We start from the raw sequence: 15,915 nt of genomic DNA on the forward strand, positions 1-15,915 counted from the left end.
CTGTATTTCATGCATGCACAAAACATGTGGAAATTGACTTCCACTTCGTTAGAGATCTCCTTGCTGATAAATCATTGGAAATTCTCTTCATTCCCAGCTTGGACCAATTAGTGGATGTTCTAACTAAACCACTTGTCTCCACTTGGTTTGTCATCAAGCTCAAAGTTCGATCTCCCTTGTTGACCTTGCGGGAGGGTATTAATGCACATGACTTATCATCAAAGGACTCAAAATCCCTCAAGACACTTCTCATCCTATACGTGAGTCTAGTGATAAAGAGATAAAGAGATAAGAGTATGAAGAGATAGAGATAGGAAGACATTGTAATCTAACTCAAACTCAATGTATAGATGAGGAAGAGTTATACTTCAATATGAAGACATAGAAGAGGTAGAGTTGTAGTTAATCTTACATATTGTAAATGCTATTATCAATCAAAGCTCACTAAGATGAGCATGGTGAATATATTATACAGCAAGGGTTATTGGGTTCTATTACAAGTTTGGGCCACCTCCTTGGATTTTCATTTTTCTCGTTTTTATTTTTTTTATTTTTAATTTAATTATTTAAATTGTTTTTTTTTTATTCTATCTTTCAAAATTTTTTTTTAAAAAAAAAGAGAAACTAGTGTTTTTTTTTTTTTGGTTTTTTTGTTTTTTGTTTTTTTGTGAATTTATAAGGATATATTTGTCTTATTGAAACTTTTTTAGGGTTAGTTTTGTCTTTTATTGGATTTAGGGGGACATTGACATTTTTTAGTAGTTTAGGGACAGATATTGACACAGTTGATAGTTAGGAGGGCACAATGGGGGTGACCAGGCACCCCCATTTTTATTTTTATTTTCAATTTTCTTTTTATTTATTTATTTTTAAAATTTTATTATTTTTAATTAATTTTTAAAGATTTTTTTTCAATTTTTTTTTTTTTTTTTTATAGTGCCACGTTAACACGTGGCAAACCGTTAATATTTGGATGGAAAAGTTAATAGAAGTATCAAGTTGGTTTTTTCCCAAAACTCAGGTACTTCCTATGAAACAAATGAAAATTAAAGTATAAAAAAAAAAAAGTTGAAAACTCAGGTACCAATTAGATATTTATCCCTTTTTTTTAAGGCCATCCCAAAATAGTGAAAGTTTCCAAAAATGAAAGTTTTATCCTTTTAACTTACCATATTGCCCTTAAATTTGAACTGTTCCTTTTTTTTTTTTTTTTTTTTTTTTTTTTTTTTTAAATTGAATTCAAATTTCTTCACCCATTTTAAGAGCATTTAAAGAAGAATGTTTGTTTTATTAAAACACATGTTATTTGTAAACTTCCGTTTGTTGCAGGATAGATGGAGTACTGTCTTTTAAATTAAAAGTTGATTTCGAGCCCTATGTTTTTTGTTTTTTGTTTTTTTTTGTTTTTTTATGAATAATAATTTATTAAAGAGAAAAGGCAATGCCCTCATACGTGAAAAGTATACAAGAGAAGCTATCCCCCTAAAGGTGTATGAAATCTAAAACATAATAAGATCTAAAATAATATTTGATTTTGAGCCCTTTATTTGTGGTTAAATAATTTATTTTTGTCAAATTTCACTCACATTTCTGGACCTATTTAAGAAATTTTTTGGAAGAGTGTTTGTTTTTTTAAAATGCGTGTCATTTGAAAACTTTCATGTGTTGCGAGATGGAGGGCGTATTATTATTAAGAGTTGATTTCGAGCCCTTTGTTTGTGGCTTTAGTTGATGAAGATAGGGAAAAAAAATTATGGTTTTTTGGAATGATATGTTTATCTAACAGGCTTGTGTATGAAAAAAATAATTGATACTGCTGGTTGGATCCATTGGCCTGTCTATAGACATTAAAATACCGGCGCTCTGAATTTATTGTATGTATGGGCAAATTTTTATGTGCGTATAATGATTCCCCAACACCACCCCCCCCCAAAAAAAAAATGTAGCCCTTCTGTTGTCATGCATGTTGTCAACCTTTTTTTTCCCAGCAGAGAGTTCATTTTATTAGTAAGAAAGTGATTCTTGTCTTCCTGGCACCATGATTATTTTTCTTGTTTAGCTTAATTTCTTTGGAATTTAAATATGGTTGCATTTGTTATTTTGGACATTAAATATTTATTTATTTTTGAGTCCTTTTTTTGTGCTTGAACAGAATCGTGGATTTATTGATAAAGAGCAATGTATTAAACTGTTTGAGGAACTGAATGAATACAGGTATTAATGGCAGCTCTATCTTTAACATGCATTCAGATTTATTTCTTTTACCATTCCATTGTTGTGTCTTTTTTGAAATTCTGTTGGTTAATAGAACGGTGAGAATGGAAGGCTACAGTGAGGATTACTGTGTCCTCCTTTCTTTATTGGTGCCAAGCGAAATAGACTCCTCTCCTAAAAATACAAAGAACAGTTTTAGAAAACAATCACAAAGAATGGCTTCCTATGCGGCAGTGGAATGTATGCTCTCTGGTTTTGGTTTTTGTAAATGTTCTCCCGTCCCAGTTTCCATTAAAAAAAATGCTCGTTTTCTCCTCTTAATTACATTTTGCATAATAACTCTTCAGCATGGAACTGCTTTCCTTCCTCGTTTACCGATGCACGGCGCATGTCAGTAGGCAGTAGATAACCCAATGTTTTTGAAGGTATAAATAGGAACTTGATTTTTTCTTAAATCTACTGTACTGTCCTCTCCGAGTTGCCAGAGAAAGGAAAACTCATAATGAGGAACAGGAAGAACCACACTTTATTTATTTTCCAAATAATTGTGTAGATTTTCCAGGCTACAGTTTTTCAAATTACAGATGATAGATTACGTTTTTTAAATTCTGGTAGAAGAAAATATTATTAACTTGACCTGAGACATTTCAAAGCTCCTCTGCTTTCCATAAATGAAGGTTGTAGCTCTTGGCCAACTTTCTGGTAGTTTAATACAACTCACCCATATGCATGGGATTGAATCTAAAGGTCCACCCTCCACCTGTAGGGGAAGGAGATGTCATTTGGTCCAAGGATCATTGCATGCCTGCTCAGCGTTCATGTTGTATGAAAATACTTGGATTCATATGCTTTTTGTTCAAAGTAATTTATCAATAGAGTAGGAATGCGCTAAGTAGAAGTTATTGGAGGATTTTAATTTTTTAGGGAAAAATACATTTTACTCCCTTGAAGTTAGGTCGCTTTTTCGATTTTGCCTCCAATGTTTAAAAAGTAACAATGTACCCCCACAAAGTTTCTGATTTTTGCAATATTGCCCATCTGTTAGGCATTTCTATCTTCTCTGACAGAAAATTATGCACTGGGGTTTTTAGTGGATGAAATGTTGAAAATACCCTCATTTTCCTAAATAAAAAAGAAAAGAAAAACCCTCTTTCTTCAATTTTTCCTCATACTTTTCGTGTTCAGCCTCATAATCATCCTACATAGTCGATTCCCACACCACCATGAAACTTTCAACAATGAACAAATGAATTCAGTTCCACAGTTATCTAGAAACTAAATCCAATTGAAATGTCAAAGCACCACATCAGACATGAAAGAATCAAAATTTTTACATCTAAGAAGTTATAAAATTTATATAAATAAATAAATAAAACTCTTACCAATTATTTGGTCGCCGAGAAAACTGAAGACAAATGAAAGATAAATAATAATAATAATATTTGAAAAAAAAATTCAAACTCAACAACCCAAAGACATCAACTATCTCGGTGCGGTAAACATTTTGTTTCATTCTCCAGGATTGAAAACAATGAAAATCCCAACATGAAAACCTTACACTCATTTCTTTTGTCAACGTTTTCTCGGAAACCAAATAGAGCTAAATCTCCAACTCCTTCAATATTCGCTAACACCAATTGAATTTACAACAAACAAAAATCTTTCACTAAAATTAGGAAAAAGTTATTCACAATTCTGGATGGGTCATCACTTTTTTTCGTGATGGGAAAGTTCTTGTGAAGGAAGAGGATCCAATCTTTCTTCACCATCCGACGGCGAAGATGGCGCCCCAATGGATCTGGTGCAGTGTTCACAATGAAACTTGCAGTCAGAGCCTTGATTGTGGACCCCAGCATGCAATCATGGCTTTCAAGTGAAGAACTACTATAACTCGTTACAGCCTGAAAAGAACGAGGAGATTGTAAATCACCTCCTCCTCGATTGTGAGTTTACTAGTGATCTTTGGTACCTTGTTCTAAACTTATTTGGAGTTTTGTGGGTCATGCTTAGCAATATCCTAGGGGTGCTACATTGTTGGAAGACTCAAGGACGGGGACATTCAAATGGGGCCATTTGGAAAGTTATTCATGCACTATTAATGTGGAACATTTGGAGAGAAACAAATCGGCACCTATTTGCGGACTACGAGTCTAATGTGCTTTGTTTAAAATCCTCCTTCTTGAGATCTCTCTTAGATTGGGCTGTAGCTTATGTTCCTAATTTCTCCTCAAATCTTGTAGGTACTGTTAACTTTTTAGATTTCAGACACCAGTAGGGTGGTTGTCTCTCGTGTACTTTTCGTGTACAAGGGCTTGGCCTCTTCTTCTAATAAATTATTATTCATAAAAACAAATATATTACATACTACCAGTTTCATCCTCTAAAATAAATCCATTGACTTTGCACAATTTCTATAAACAATCTCTTGACTTTCTGTTGTCCAATCATGGAAGCCTTCTTTTTAAACCACTTAAAGTGTAAGGATGATTTATATTTGACCATTTGCTACGGGTGTTGTTTCTAGTCAGGTTAGTGGCAAGAGGGCCCTTGCTGTTGTCTAAAGTAACCCAGGTTCTTTGAGGGCTTTGCGTTTTTGTGGTAGGGTTGGGGGTTGCTTTTGTTTTTTGGGTTTTTTCGGGTTTCTTCATTTGTTTTCTGTTTTTCTTTTGTTTTGGTGTCCTTCTTGTATACTCCATGTATGCTTAAGGGTGCCTTACACTTTTTAATTCTATTTCTTTTCTTACCTATCTTAAAAAAAAAATTTAAAAAAAGAAAAAAAAAGAAAAAAAAAAAGACCATTTGCGGACTCCTTTTTCAAACAAAATATTCTAATATACGAAGTTTAGTTATAAAAATAAGAAGCTGTGAGAGACCACCCTAGGTGGAGAAAGGATCAGGAGGCAGCCTAAAGGCAAGTGATTCCACAATCATTAGTTGTTGCTTTTCAGTCATGACATCCCGATTAGAAGCTCAGTGAACCACTTTTCATTTTAAGCCTCTGTTATTGACATTGGATCTGTGGTCTAGCAAAGAAACTACTAACATGTGGTTTATATATATTTCATCGGCTCAGCAAGTGATTCCATAACCATTAGCTGTTGCTTTTCAGTCATGACATCCTGATTAGAATCTCAGTGAACCACTTTTCATTTTAAATCTCTGTGATTGACGTTGGATCTGTGGTCTAGCAAAACAACTACTAACATGTGTTTTTTGATAAGTAAGCAAAATTTTATTAAAGAAAAAGGCGTAAGACACCCCTTAGTACACAGAAAGTATACATAGGAGTAATCACAGCTAACCCACAAGGGCCACAACCCAACAAAACCCACAAAACCTAAACCCTAGAACCTGAAAGATACACCTAAAAACAACCCACAAAGGAACCCAAACAAGAACGGGAGGAAAAAAACCAAGGGCCCTCAATACAACCCACAAAACCCACCAAAGCTTACAACCCTACATCATGTAAGCCTTGCCTTTCCTACGCCTAGAAGAAGCTTCAACGTTGCCATAATTGATGGAGCGTTGCAAATTCAGGAGCTCCCTCTTGCCTTTGGACTACATCGGCTCTTTCCACAAGAGATCAGCTTCTATTATGAAATGAAGGCTCTTATATTAATTATAGCATTCAATATTTGTACTGCTTGCTTGTGACATTGATTTTGTGAATCTTGAAGGATGTCTTATATAAATTCCATATAGGACTTTGCCACCAATATCAAGAGAAGAATTTGAGTTGATATTTGATGAGCTGGATGATAGTCATGACTTCAAGGTATATTCATTTACTTAAGCTCTTGATTAGTCGAAATTCTTGTAAACTATTATTTTTTATTTTCTTTTCCATTCGCCATTTGTTTGAAAAATCCAATACTTTTCTAAAAATTGTGTTCTTATTGTTATAATTCTACATTTGATTCTTTAAATCCCTAGGGTAGCACATCGGCTTGGACCCCGCCTCATGAAACGGAAGCCACTAGTTTCAATTTCCCCCTCTCTCTTGGGACAAAAACTCACTCATTCAAAAGAAAAAAAGTTTAATCATATATGTTTGGGGTGTCATAGATATGTTTGTTAACAATGCAGTACCCTTTGATGCACATAAAGATATGCTATTAGTTTGTAATATTTTTAAATACAAGGAAAATACATTTTAGTTGTAGAGTGCTTCTTGTATTTCAAAACAAGCAGCTTTTTGTGCCATTTTAAAAAAGAGGACATACTTGCCTCCATATGTTGAAACTATTCACACATTCCTCGAACAAACCTCCAAGAAGTTAGTTCTTTTTATTATTTAGTTAGCTAGAGATCCAAAAAATGAAGAAGGTGATCCTCAAATACATTCTGGCCTGAAAGAGCTTCATTACCCCCTATTGTTTCAAGAATATTGCCAATGTAGAAAGCTCAGCAATGCTTTCGCTATATCTTATTGATCTCTACCCTCTTTTTGATTAATGGTGGGACCTAATGTTTCTCTTTGTTGGTAGGGATTTAAAAGTGTAAGGATGGAAAATGTTGGATAGAAAAGTTAAGAGTAAGGGATGTTGCTTTCCCTTGTATGGTAGTAGGGATGGAAAGTTGGACACATGGAAAAAGGATGACAATTTCCTTGATGGGTAGTGGAGAAGGATGATAGGATGGAAATAGGATAATCTAGGAAAGAAAGAGAACTTTTATACCCTATGTATTGATCTTTTGGAGTTGCAATTCATAAATTGGTAAATTGGCAAAGATTTTTCTTCATTCCATTATCTGGTTGGATAATACATTTGTGGGAGTTGGTTGAAAATGCTTTTTATCCCTTAACTTTTTTTCCCCCTGCCAAACAGTAAAAACTGGCAATCCACTTATTTTTCTCCCTACCAGATAGAGATGTTTTTCACACTTTGATATAGAACTTTGATCTTCTAGATGTGCTGGAAGAATAAAAAGAACAATGCAATAACTGAGCTTTTTGGTGATATAAGTTTGATTTATCAACCTATTTCATCAAGTGTATCAGTTCACCATTTGCTTACCACTACATGATTATTTCTGCCTTTGCTTGAGAGTCCGTGTTCTCATATCCTATAGCTTGAATTCCTTCAACAATCTCGAATCTGGAATGCCAATCATGATTTTTGACCAATTACTGTCTCTCCCAAGTAATTCGGCTTATTTTCAGTGAAAAGGACTACAAGTGATGCAACCTTTAGTAAAAAGTTGGTTTTGGTTTTTCTTGTCCTTTTATGTTTTGTAGGGATGGATATTATAAAAGACATTTGTATGGTAACTATTATTTATTTTGTGTATTTCTCTGATTTATTTCCTTGACTTCATCTTGTTGACCTGTAGATCAACTTGGATGAATTTGCTGACCTTTGCAATGCCATTGCTCTTAAGTTCCAGAAGGAGGATTCTGTAAGTCCAAACTGCTGTAGATCTGCAACATTAGGAAGCTCCTTTTTGGGTTAAAGATCTTTGTAATAAAACCTTGATGCTGACATACTATGCATTTTGGTTGCAGCCATCTTGCTTTGAAAGATTTCCTTCATTCTACCATTCACCCTTCTCCAAAAAGTTGAAAAGCTTTGTACGGAATGCCAAATTTGGATACATTGTATCCTTCATTCTTATACTGAATCTACTTACTGTTATTGTTGAAACAACGGTACAGATTTCATTTAAATAGAACTACTGTTTTATATTTGCTACCCTGATTAACATATAGGGTTAATTGAATTGGATTTTTTCTCATTTTTATGGATCAAATTTAGCTTTGATATTCTTGTCGGATGCCACAAGTTGTATGATGTTAATGCTATAATTAAACTTTCATTTTCTCAATGAGGATGTGATTTCTGGATGCAATCCATCGTCAAGGCTCATCATTTGTAGTATAGAATTAATTTTATTCCGTCACTGCACGTTTCAAATGAAACAGATCTCATATGGTCATAATTATTTGTCTGTGGGGTTTGACATTTGGTTCTTCATTGGCCTTTTCCCACTCCCTTCCCCCACCCTATGCCTGGAGGGCCTTCTTTAAGTATTCTAAAAGTAGAGAATAAAATAGGATAAAAGCCACACAAATAGGATTCAGAACATTTCTCAAGAGGCAGCACTTATAGAACCTTTAACATCACAATTCGAGAAGAATAATTTATATTCTAGAGACAAATGTAAGTGTTAGGACAATTTCCGATTGGTGACGTGTCCGCACCTGCAAAAGAGAAAACAGTCAGGCACAAGAGCTTGTTGGAGTGGGCCGTCGGGAGATAGCTCTCTAATGCCTAAGTCAGTTATCACTCTTGAAGTGGATAATGACAATATCACAATTGACCTTTTGCTAAGAGTCAAATAGTAAAAAAAAGTCCCTTTACCTCTATATATAGTGGCTCGCTGTTGATGGAGCTTATCCTCGTACCCCCCAAATCCTAGGATTGGGGGAATGGTGCTGGCTTGGCCAAACGTTACATGTCAGTGGAGAGATGTTATTCATACCCCCAAATCATGGGATCCAGGGTGTGGTACGAGTGTCGCTCGGACTGACGTGATCTCTGTACCCCCCAAGTCGTGGATTCTGGATATAGCGTGGAGATTGCCTTTGACTTCTACTTCTTGCGAGCTGGCGATAGGATCCCGGATTTCGCGGGAAATAGAATCGAATCCCAAATACTTCACTAACAGAATGATTTCTTGCCGATCGGGCTCAAGGACTCGGATTGAAGCCTTGACATTGATCGGCTATGGGCTTCAAGAGGTGAAACCCAGTAGTGGACTCTGATTGTTCACAGAGATAATGGGCTGGGCCTTAACTGCCGGCCGAATTCCCAACAGTAAGTATTGATTTCATCATGGAAAAAGGCTGTCAGACATGGCAACTTCCAAAAATCTTTACTAGGGGACTTGGATATCTACATTGTTCTTGTGAAATTTTATTAATAGACATGTATATTAATCTATGTTCTAGGGTTTTACACTTGCAGAATAACCATAGTTTCTGAGAAATATCAACATAATAATAATGTGTAAGTTTTATTTTTTGGTCAAAAATGCTTTACACCCTCGTAATTCTCCAATTGTTTTGGATTGTTGGTGAATCTTTATCCAAGTGTTCAAACTAGTATCAAACACAGCTTCACGTGAGCGTCATGTCTTCAAATTACTAAACTCACCAATTTTCAACAGAACTGTCTTGTAAATTGTATCAGATCTTCCTTTTTGGCCTAGCTTGTGACTAGATTATTGCTTCAGCTGCTCATGATTACAGCAGTTGGCCATTCTTTTTTCCATATTTTGTCAGCTGTGGACGCAGCAGTGTTTCATATTCCAAAGGATGTTCTGCATTAATAAGATGCTGATCCCTCCATAATCATGCCTTAAGAAAGGAATTTTTTTCCGTGTTAACTAACAAAGACACCTTTCAGTGTTTTCAGTTAGGTTTTAGATTAAGGAAATCAATAATACATCTACCATCTGAAACCTGGTCTATTTGATTTCGAACTACAATACTAATGGCCATTCTTTTCAGATGATCGAGGGAGGGAGGCAGGGAGGGAATCTAAACCAGCTACATCTATAGATGATAGGTTCTTTTGGCACTAAAATGAAACATAATACATCCCTCTGACGTTCTTGGAAAGGGAAGAGGAATCCTTTTTAATCAATGCTCCCTTAGTGGAGATAGTTGTCCAGATTCTTGCTAGACAATACCGAAAATTGAAAGAACCTAGAATCACACATTTAAATTCCTACTCCAAACAACATGTATTTGGTCATATCATTGTTATGTTTAATGCTTGTGTGTTCTTGATTACTGGCTCCTGAACAATTGATTGCCAGGTGGCTCATTTAAGTTGTAGCCTGCGTTCATGATGGTTCATGCTAATGTGGAATACTTATTTTATTGCAGCTTGACATAGAAAATAATTCTGCTCAGAAGGTGTGGCAAGAGGTAGAGGTTGTTTTTGGTAAGTGTTGCTGAGGAGTAACCTATTTTCACCTATACACGTTAATTGTTGCTAACCAACAACTTATGGTCTAAAGATGTTTATGGTGAGCTTCTGAGTTGATGCAATTCTAGCAGTCATATCTGGAATTGTTCAGGCAATCAAGATTGGCAACATGGATTTTTTCACCACTAGTCTTGGTTTGCTGTTATTTGTCTGAATTGCTGTTTATTGTGTCAAATGAATGATTAAGAGAGCAACTATGTTTTCCTGGCAGATAACTATGTGCATTTTCATTGGTGTTACAAGGTTTTAGTGGATCAATATTTTAAGCCAGCAATTGGTGTCATTGGCCATTTATGTCAGTGGTGAGAGCTTGAAATGATCCACTGAAGGATTTTGAGTTGGAGCTCTTGTAAACATGAATATATCCAATGCTTGAGATGGTCAATTGCTGTTGATGCTTAAAACCAATATAAGTGGCCTTCCTGAATGTTGATACCTTGTCAAGTACTTAACGTGAGAGAAGAAAGTGTATTATATTTGAACCAAATATATGCTTAGGGTTTTATATATCACATGTGAGGGCGAGCACACCACATAAATACTAGATTAGACACATTCACTTACATAAGCATCCTAGCATTCTAGTAGTAGCACACTTGTTGATTGCACTGCTGGCAGTTTCTTGTGCTGCTTGGTTGACTTGTAGACTTGTTGATGCATACTCGCTCCAAAGAAAACAAAAGAAAATATTGTCCCTTTTGTTCAAAATACCTGTTCAATTGTGTTCAAAGCTGTCTCGTCAGTCTTCTTCAGTGATGGCAAAATGAAATGCAATTACTTTTATTGAGAGTTTTTGACTTGGGCTAGAACTCTGTTTTACGATTTGAGAGTTTTAGGTACAGTGTTGGAGTTAGCCATAATTGAAACTCTTAAATTTTTGTGTATAGCAGCTAGATTGAGCTTATAAGATAAAATATGTCTGAATCAGCTGGGTTGCTCCCTTCTTTTGAGTTATCTATATGAGCCTGCTCTAGAACTGTTTTAATTATTTACTCCTTGCTCTGTGTGCATTTGGGCTCACTAGTCAAATAGTGTCTGATATGTTGACACTCAGTTTCTGTTGAAATTAATGGGTCTCTTTTTCTTGTCATTTTATCCCCCAGGTTGGATATATGTACTGGAAATGGCTCTAAAGGTCTATTCATTTGGATTTAAGAATTATTGGAGTGATGGCCAAAACCGCTTTGATTTTCTGGTCACATGGATTATAGGTAATTGGATTGGATGATAACATCCTTTTTTTCAGTACTATTCAATTAGAATCACGCAAAGTGGTAAATGCACTAGGCATTGTATTTGATACGTGGAAATATTTATAGAAACTACTTTTGTCATTCCTAAATTGACCCTTTATATGATTGTTATATAGATCCAATATCCCTTGCTTTACTGGTTTGTTTTATTCGTTTTATTCTGGCTTGCATTTACATTGCTGTGACAGATGATTCTTATGCCTGCAGTTATTGTAGAGACCTTAACTTTGGTGAACCCTGAAGGACTAACTTTTCTTTCCAATGGAGAATGGTAGGACAAGTTTTTTTGGTTTTTTTTGTTCTGGATAATTCGAAATTGCTTTATTTCCCCTCATTTGTCCTAAATTGCTATTGAGCTTATTAGTTATATGAGAATATTTTGAAGAATGGGAATTTTTAGTCTAGGAATGATGACAGATTATTGGGATAATGTTAAATGACCTCCTCATTGTCTTTGTCAAATTGCTCTCACATTAGGACACTTCTCAATGATATTTACAATTCTATAATTGAAATGTTGATGGTGTTAAAAGAAAGACTAATGGAAATATAAGGGACAGGGTAGTTTCGTATTCTAAAGTAAAGGATTGCTACAAATAAGCACATTTCTTAAATAAGGGAACCCTAGCACTTTTGTTGGTGATAAAACTCTTAGGATTGGATCTGGATAATTAGGTGTATTTTCTTCTTGTTTTATCTGGAATGGAAGTTTTTCTTCATCCTCAAGAAAAAGAGAAAAAAAAAGAAAAGAAGTTTTATCATCTAGGTTTAATGTGGATTTACCCATCTAAATATTGCATTCGAGACAATGTTTCCACATTTGGGACTAGATGTAGCTGATAAAACTGGATTCAGATACTATGCAATTTTGGCAGGAAAAATCACTTGTATACCTTGAAATCTGGTTGAGAGTGAACTTGGGAAACGACTACAGGCATTCATAATTGAATCAAAAGCCAATATTTTTGCGGTTGCCAGTGGGGCTGATCCAAAGCCTTCAAATCAACTAAAACCATTATCAGTCTGGTTTCAAGTTTTGCTATCTTTGAAGGTCATAGTAGAAAAGATTAACATCCTTGGTGTCATTTAATTAATTAACTAATTTCTTTAGTTCAACTGCACTAAACAAGGAGCTGGCGGAGAATATGATCTTAGAAAGGATAAAATGGCAAAAAAAGATACCCCAACTCTGATTAGTTGAAAAAGGATTTATGAAGGCAACCCCATTTTCATCACATTGTTTTTTCAAGTTAGACCCTGAGATTGTTGGCTGCCTTCGATTTTATAGTGGGAAGAATATGAAAGAAAAATACAATTATAATTTGAAATCATACAAATAGATGATTCACCAGCTTGTATCTTAGATGAGAATGCTTTGACTTATATTTGCGGATGAAAATATGAGGTCCCCTATTTTATCATCACTCACTTTTGTTTCTTCTGCTGTGCATAAAATGTGAAGTTGATGATAAGTTTGATACTGTACTTTTATGGTTGTCATACGTTTTTAAGCATTTCTTATCTACGAATACATATTGACAAGTACTTCTGCTTTAATATCAACAGGATTCGCTACCTTCTCCTTGCAAGATTGTTAAGGTTAATAAGGCTGCTGATGTATGTAAAGCGTTACCGTGCCTTCATTGCCACTTTCATAACCCTTATACCAAGTTTGATGCCATACCTTGGGACCTTATTTTGTGTCCTATGTATTTATTGCTCTCTTGGCGTACAGGTAAATCTTTTCTCCTTTCACTTAAAGAAAGTAATTCATTAATATAAAGATGCCCTTTTCAACCATCGTTCTTTCTTTGTTAACTTGTGCTTCCATTGTTGGAATGGGAAGTAAAAGAAAATTTTCTAACCTGTACTGTGACCCATTTTCTCTTCATTCAGTAAATTTGGTAGTGAGCTTTTTTTTTTTTTGGGTGTGTGTGTCCCAAATCTGTTCTTGTTATGTATTTTTGCAGATTTAAAAGAAATACCTAGTGTGGAGTCATCCTTATACATGATTGATTTAGCCCTTGTGTCAAAGGTTTCATGCCTTCTACATCTTAGAGATTGACAGTTGACATGGCATATCTTTCAGACATCTGATTGTTATGTGTATAGAATTGAATCCTTTCCCTTTTATGTTACTGTTACAATATGCTTCACAATTTTTTTTTCCCATTTAATTTCTAGATCTTTGGTGGGATTGTCAATGCTGGAAATGCCACTTTGGAAGGAACAGATCTTGCTGATGATGAGTATCCTTTATTAACTGATGGAACTCTTTCCTAGATTTTGATTTAATCCAGCCATCGCATGACTGATACCTCTCTGCATGAGATTGATGAACTGGCTAATTATAGGAAAATTCTATTTGATTTTAATATCAATAATCTTTTAACTTGTTTATTGCTCCTGCAAGGGTGAATCTCAATTTCTTCACTCACTTTTCTTGACAAAATGAGCTATTTACTTTTCAATTTCAATGACTACCCAAATGGGATGGTGACACTTTTCAATTTGGTAGTCATGGGAAACTGGCACATATGGATGCAGGTATGACTGCTTTGAGCAATTATTTATAAATTTTGTATATTGTCCTGCGTTATCATCTTTTTCTGCATAGTCACTGAGCTGTTCTCTTATGATATATGTCCCGATGGAGTACTAGCAGGGAATTTCTCTAACTTCTGCTTCTCTTGTATATTTTCACGTGATTATGAGCATCTGGGCTTTTCCGATTCTCTGTGTAGTGACAGAAGATTTGACTGGTTTATTTGTAAGAGAGCTGGTAATAGGTTGGCAACTCTGTGAACCTATCCCAAATATATGAATAGGAAGTCTGAAAACCATGACTATTGATTTGGGATTTGGCCTTGCATTAAAAATGTTGCATGGATCTAGACCATCCAAGCATGTCAATCCCATGTAGGACCCATGGGTTTAATGTAGGCCCCATCTAATGGACAGTCTGGTTCTGTGTATCAGAAAGTCTAGAAATTTACACTGTACAAAACTTGATATCGTGAGAACCTGACGCAACGCAAAGTCAGTCACAGTGATGCGACCATATTCTTGGCACATCTGCGACATGCATGTCCAGGAATCATAGGAAACTGTTGTGTCTGACATGAATCCCCTCCTTTTAAAGTATTCAGGTTACCTGGCAGGACCCACATATTGTGTGTGGCCCAGTGTCAAGGCTACAATCCCTTTTGGTTCAATGAAGTTACTAGCTTAGCGAAAAAAGCATTGCTTTATACAAGTTTCTCCATAGCAAACATCTGTATTATTTAAAATGTTAGAGAACTGTATGTGGTACATACAGCTGATATTTGGACTATATAAGATGTTCAAGCATTTTTAAGTTGTTTTCAGCAGTTCATCCTTAATTCTGTGCTATTACTTTTATGGGTTGATTATTTAAAGTTGAATGGTAATTGTAACCTACACGTTTAAGTCATCAATTAATTGCATTTCACCATTTCAGAGCTACAAGGAATTAACAGGAACTTGGTGGACCGTTGCTTATTTTGTCAGCTTCTACTTGATAACTGTGTTACTGCTTTTGAATTTGGTAAGTTTTATTAAACACTGTAGTATATCATTTTTATCTTGATATATCTTTGTGTTTTCTTTTTAGGTAAGTTACAGAGACACTCAGTGGGTTTTGAACCCACTACAAAGAGAGAAGATGCTATTTGAGCTACAGCTCATTAGCTTCTTATCTTAATGTTGCAGAAGCAAAATGCCCTCCATTTGATTGTTTTGCAATTTATGGGATAGAGCAACTTGTTTCTTCAAATAGATGCTGCAGTAACACATTTTCTGAACTGACTAAACCCGGAGTTGAAATATATCTTTATGATTTTGTTTGATCTAAATTCATGTAGTAAATAGTAACTTTATAATGGCCCATAACTTTGAACCTGTGCAACCAGTTTTTGTTGGTTTGGTATGGTTAGCTGAGGGCCCCTGGTTCCATCCTTAAGATTTTACATGTGATTGCGGACAGGGTCATTAAGTGAAGTTTGTTTTTTATGCAATTTCAGATTGTAGCTTTTGTCTTGGAGGCATTCTTTGCTGAAATGGAGCTCGAGTCATCAGAAAAATGTACAGAACAGGACAAGGTTGGTAGCTGTTCTGAACTTTTTATTACTATGGAAAATTAGACTGCCAGGTCCATGTGTTAAAAAGTGATCAGGATTTAGATAAATGTATTCCCTTTTTACTTAAATATATATTTAAAAAAATTCTTTGATAAGCATGCTGCTTGGTTTTAAAGTCATCTAATTAGTCAAGAGGAATGTATACAGATACTACTCAAGATGAAAATGCAATTAAGTCCTAGGTCAAGCTCAAAGCTTTGATGACTGTTAATAATGGCCATGTTAGATTCTGCCGCAAATTGCTCAGCATTACCATATTGGTGTCCTGAGAGTTTCTTGATATCTAGA

At 35.1% G+C, this 15,915-nt stretch overlaps 1 protein-coding gene across 2 annotated transcripts in view; it reads left to right on the plus strand.

Annotated features, from left to right (window-relative positions):
- Nucleotides 1-15,915, plus strand: part of LOC133861156 (two pore calcium channel protein 1-like) — a 59,300-nt gene that overhangs the window by 42,082 nt on the left and 1,303 nt on the right. Inside the window, exons 10-21 of one of the 2 annotated variants that reach the window (XM_062296876.1) lie at nt 2,153-2,214; nt 5,920-5,992; nt 7,552-7,617; nt 7,724-7,789; nt 10,112-10,169; nt 11,318-11,425; nt 11,675-11,738; nt 13,034-13,202; nt 13,652-13,716; nt 13,924-14,014; nt 14,949-15,035; nt 15,511-15,588. In XM_062296876.1, the coding sequence (XP_062152860.1) occupies nt 2,153-2,214; nt 5,920-5,992; nt 7,552-7,617; nt 7,724-7,789; nt 10,112-10,169; nt 11,318-11,425; nt 11,675-11,738; nt 13,034-13,202; nt 13,652-13,716; nt 13,924-14,014; nt 14,949-15,035; nt 15,511-15,588 (987 nt within the window). Of the gene's footprint in view, nt 1-2,152; nt 2,215-5,919; nt 5,993-7,551; nt 7,618-7,723; nt 7,868-10,111; nt 10,170-11,317; nt 11,426-11,674; nt 11,739-13,033; nt 13,203-13,651; nt 13,717-13,923; nt 14,015-14,948; nt 15,036-15,510; nt 15,589-15,915 lie in introns of both variants that reach the window. The other variant, XM_062296875.1, reaches the window with a different exon arrangement.

Source organism: Alnus glutinosa, chromosome 2, assembly GCF_958979055.1.
Source record: "Alnus glutinosa chromosome 2, dhAlnGlut1.1, whole genome shotgun sequence".
Lineage (NCBI taxonomy): Eukaryota > Viridiplantae > Streptophyta > Magnoliopsida > Fagales > Betulaceae > Alnus > Alnus glutinosa.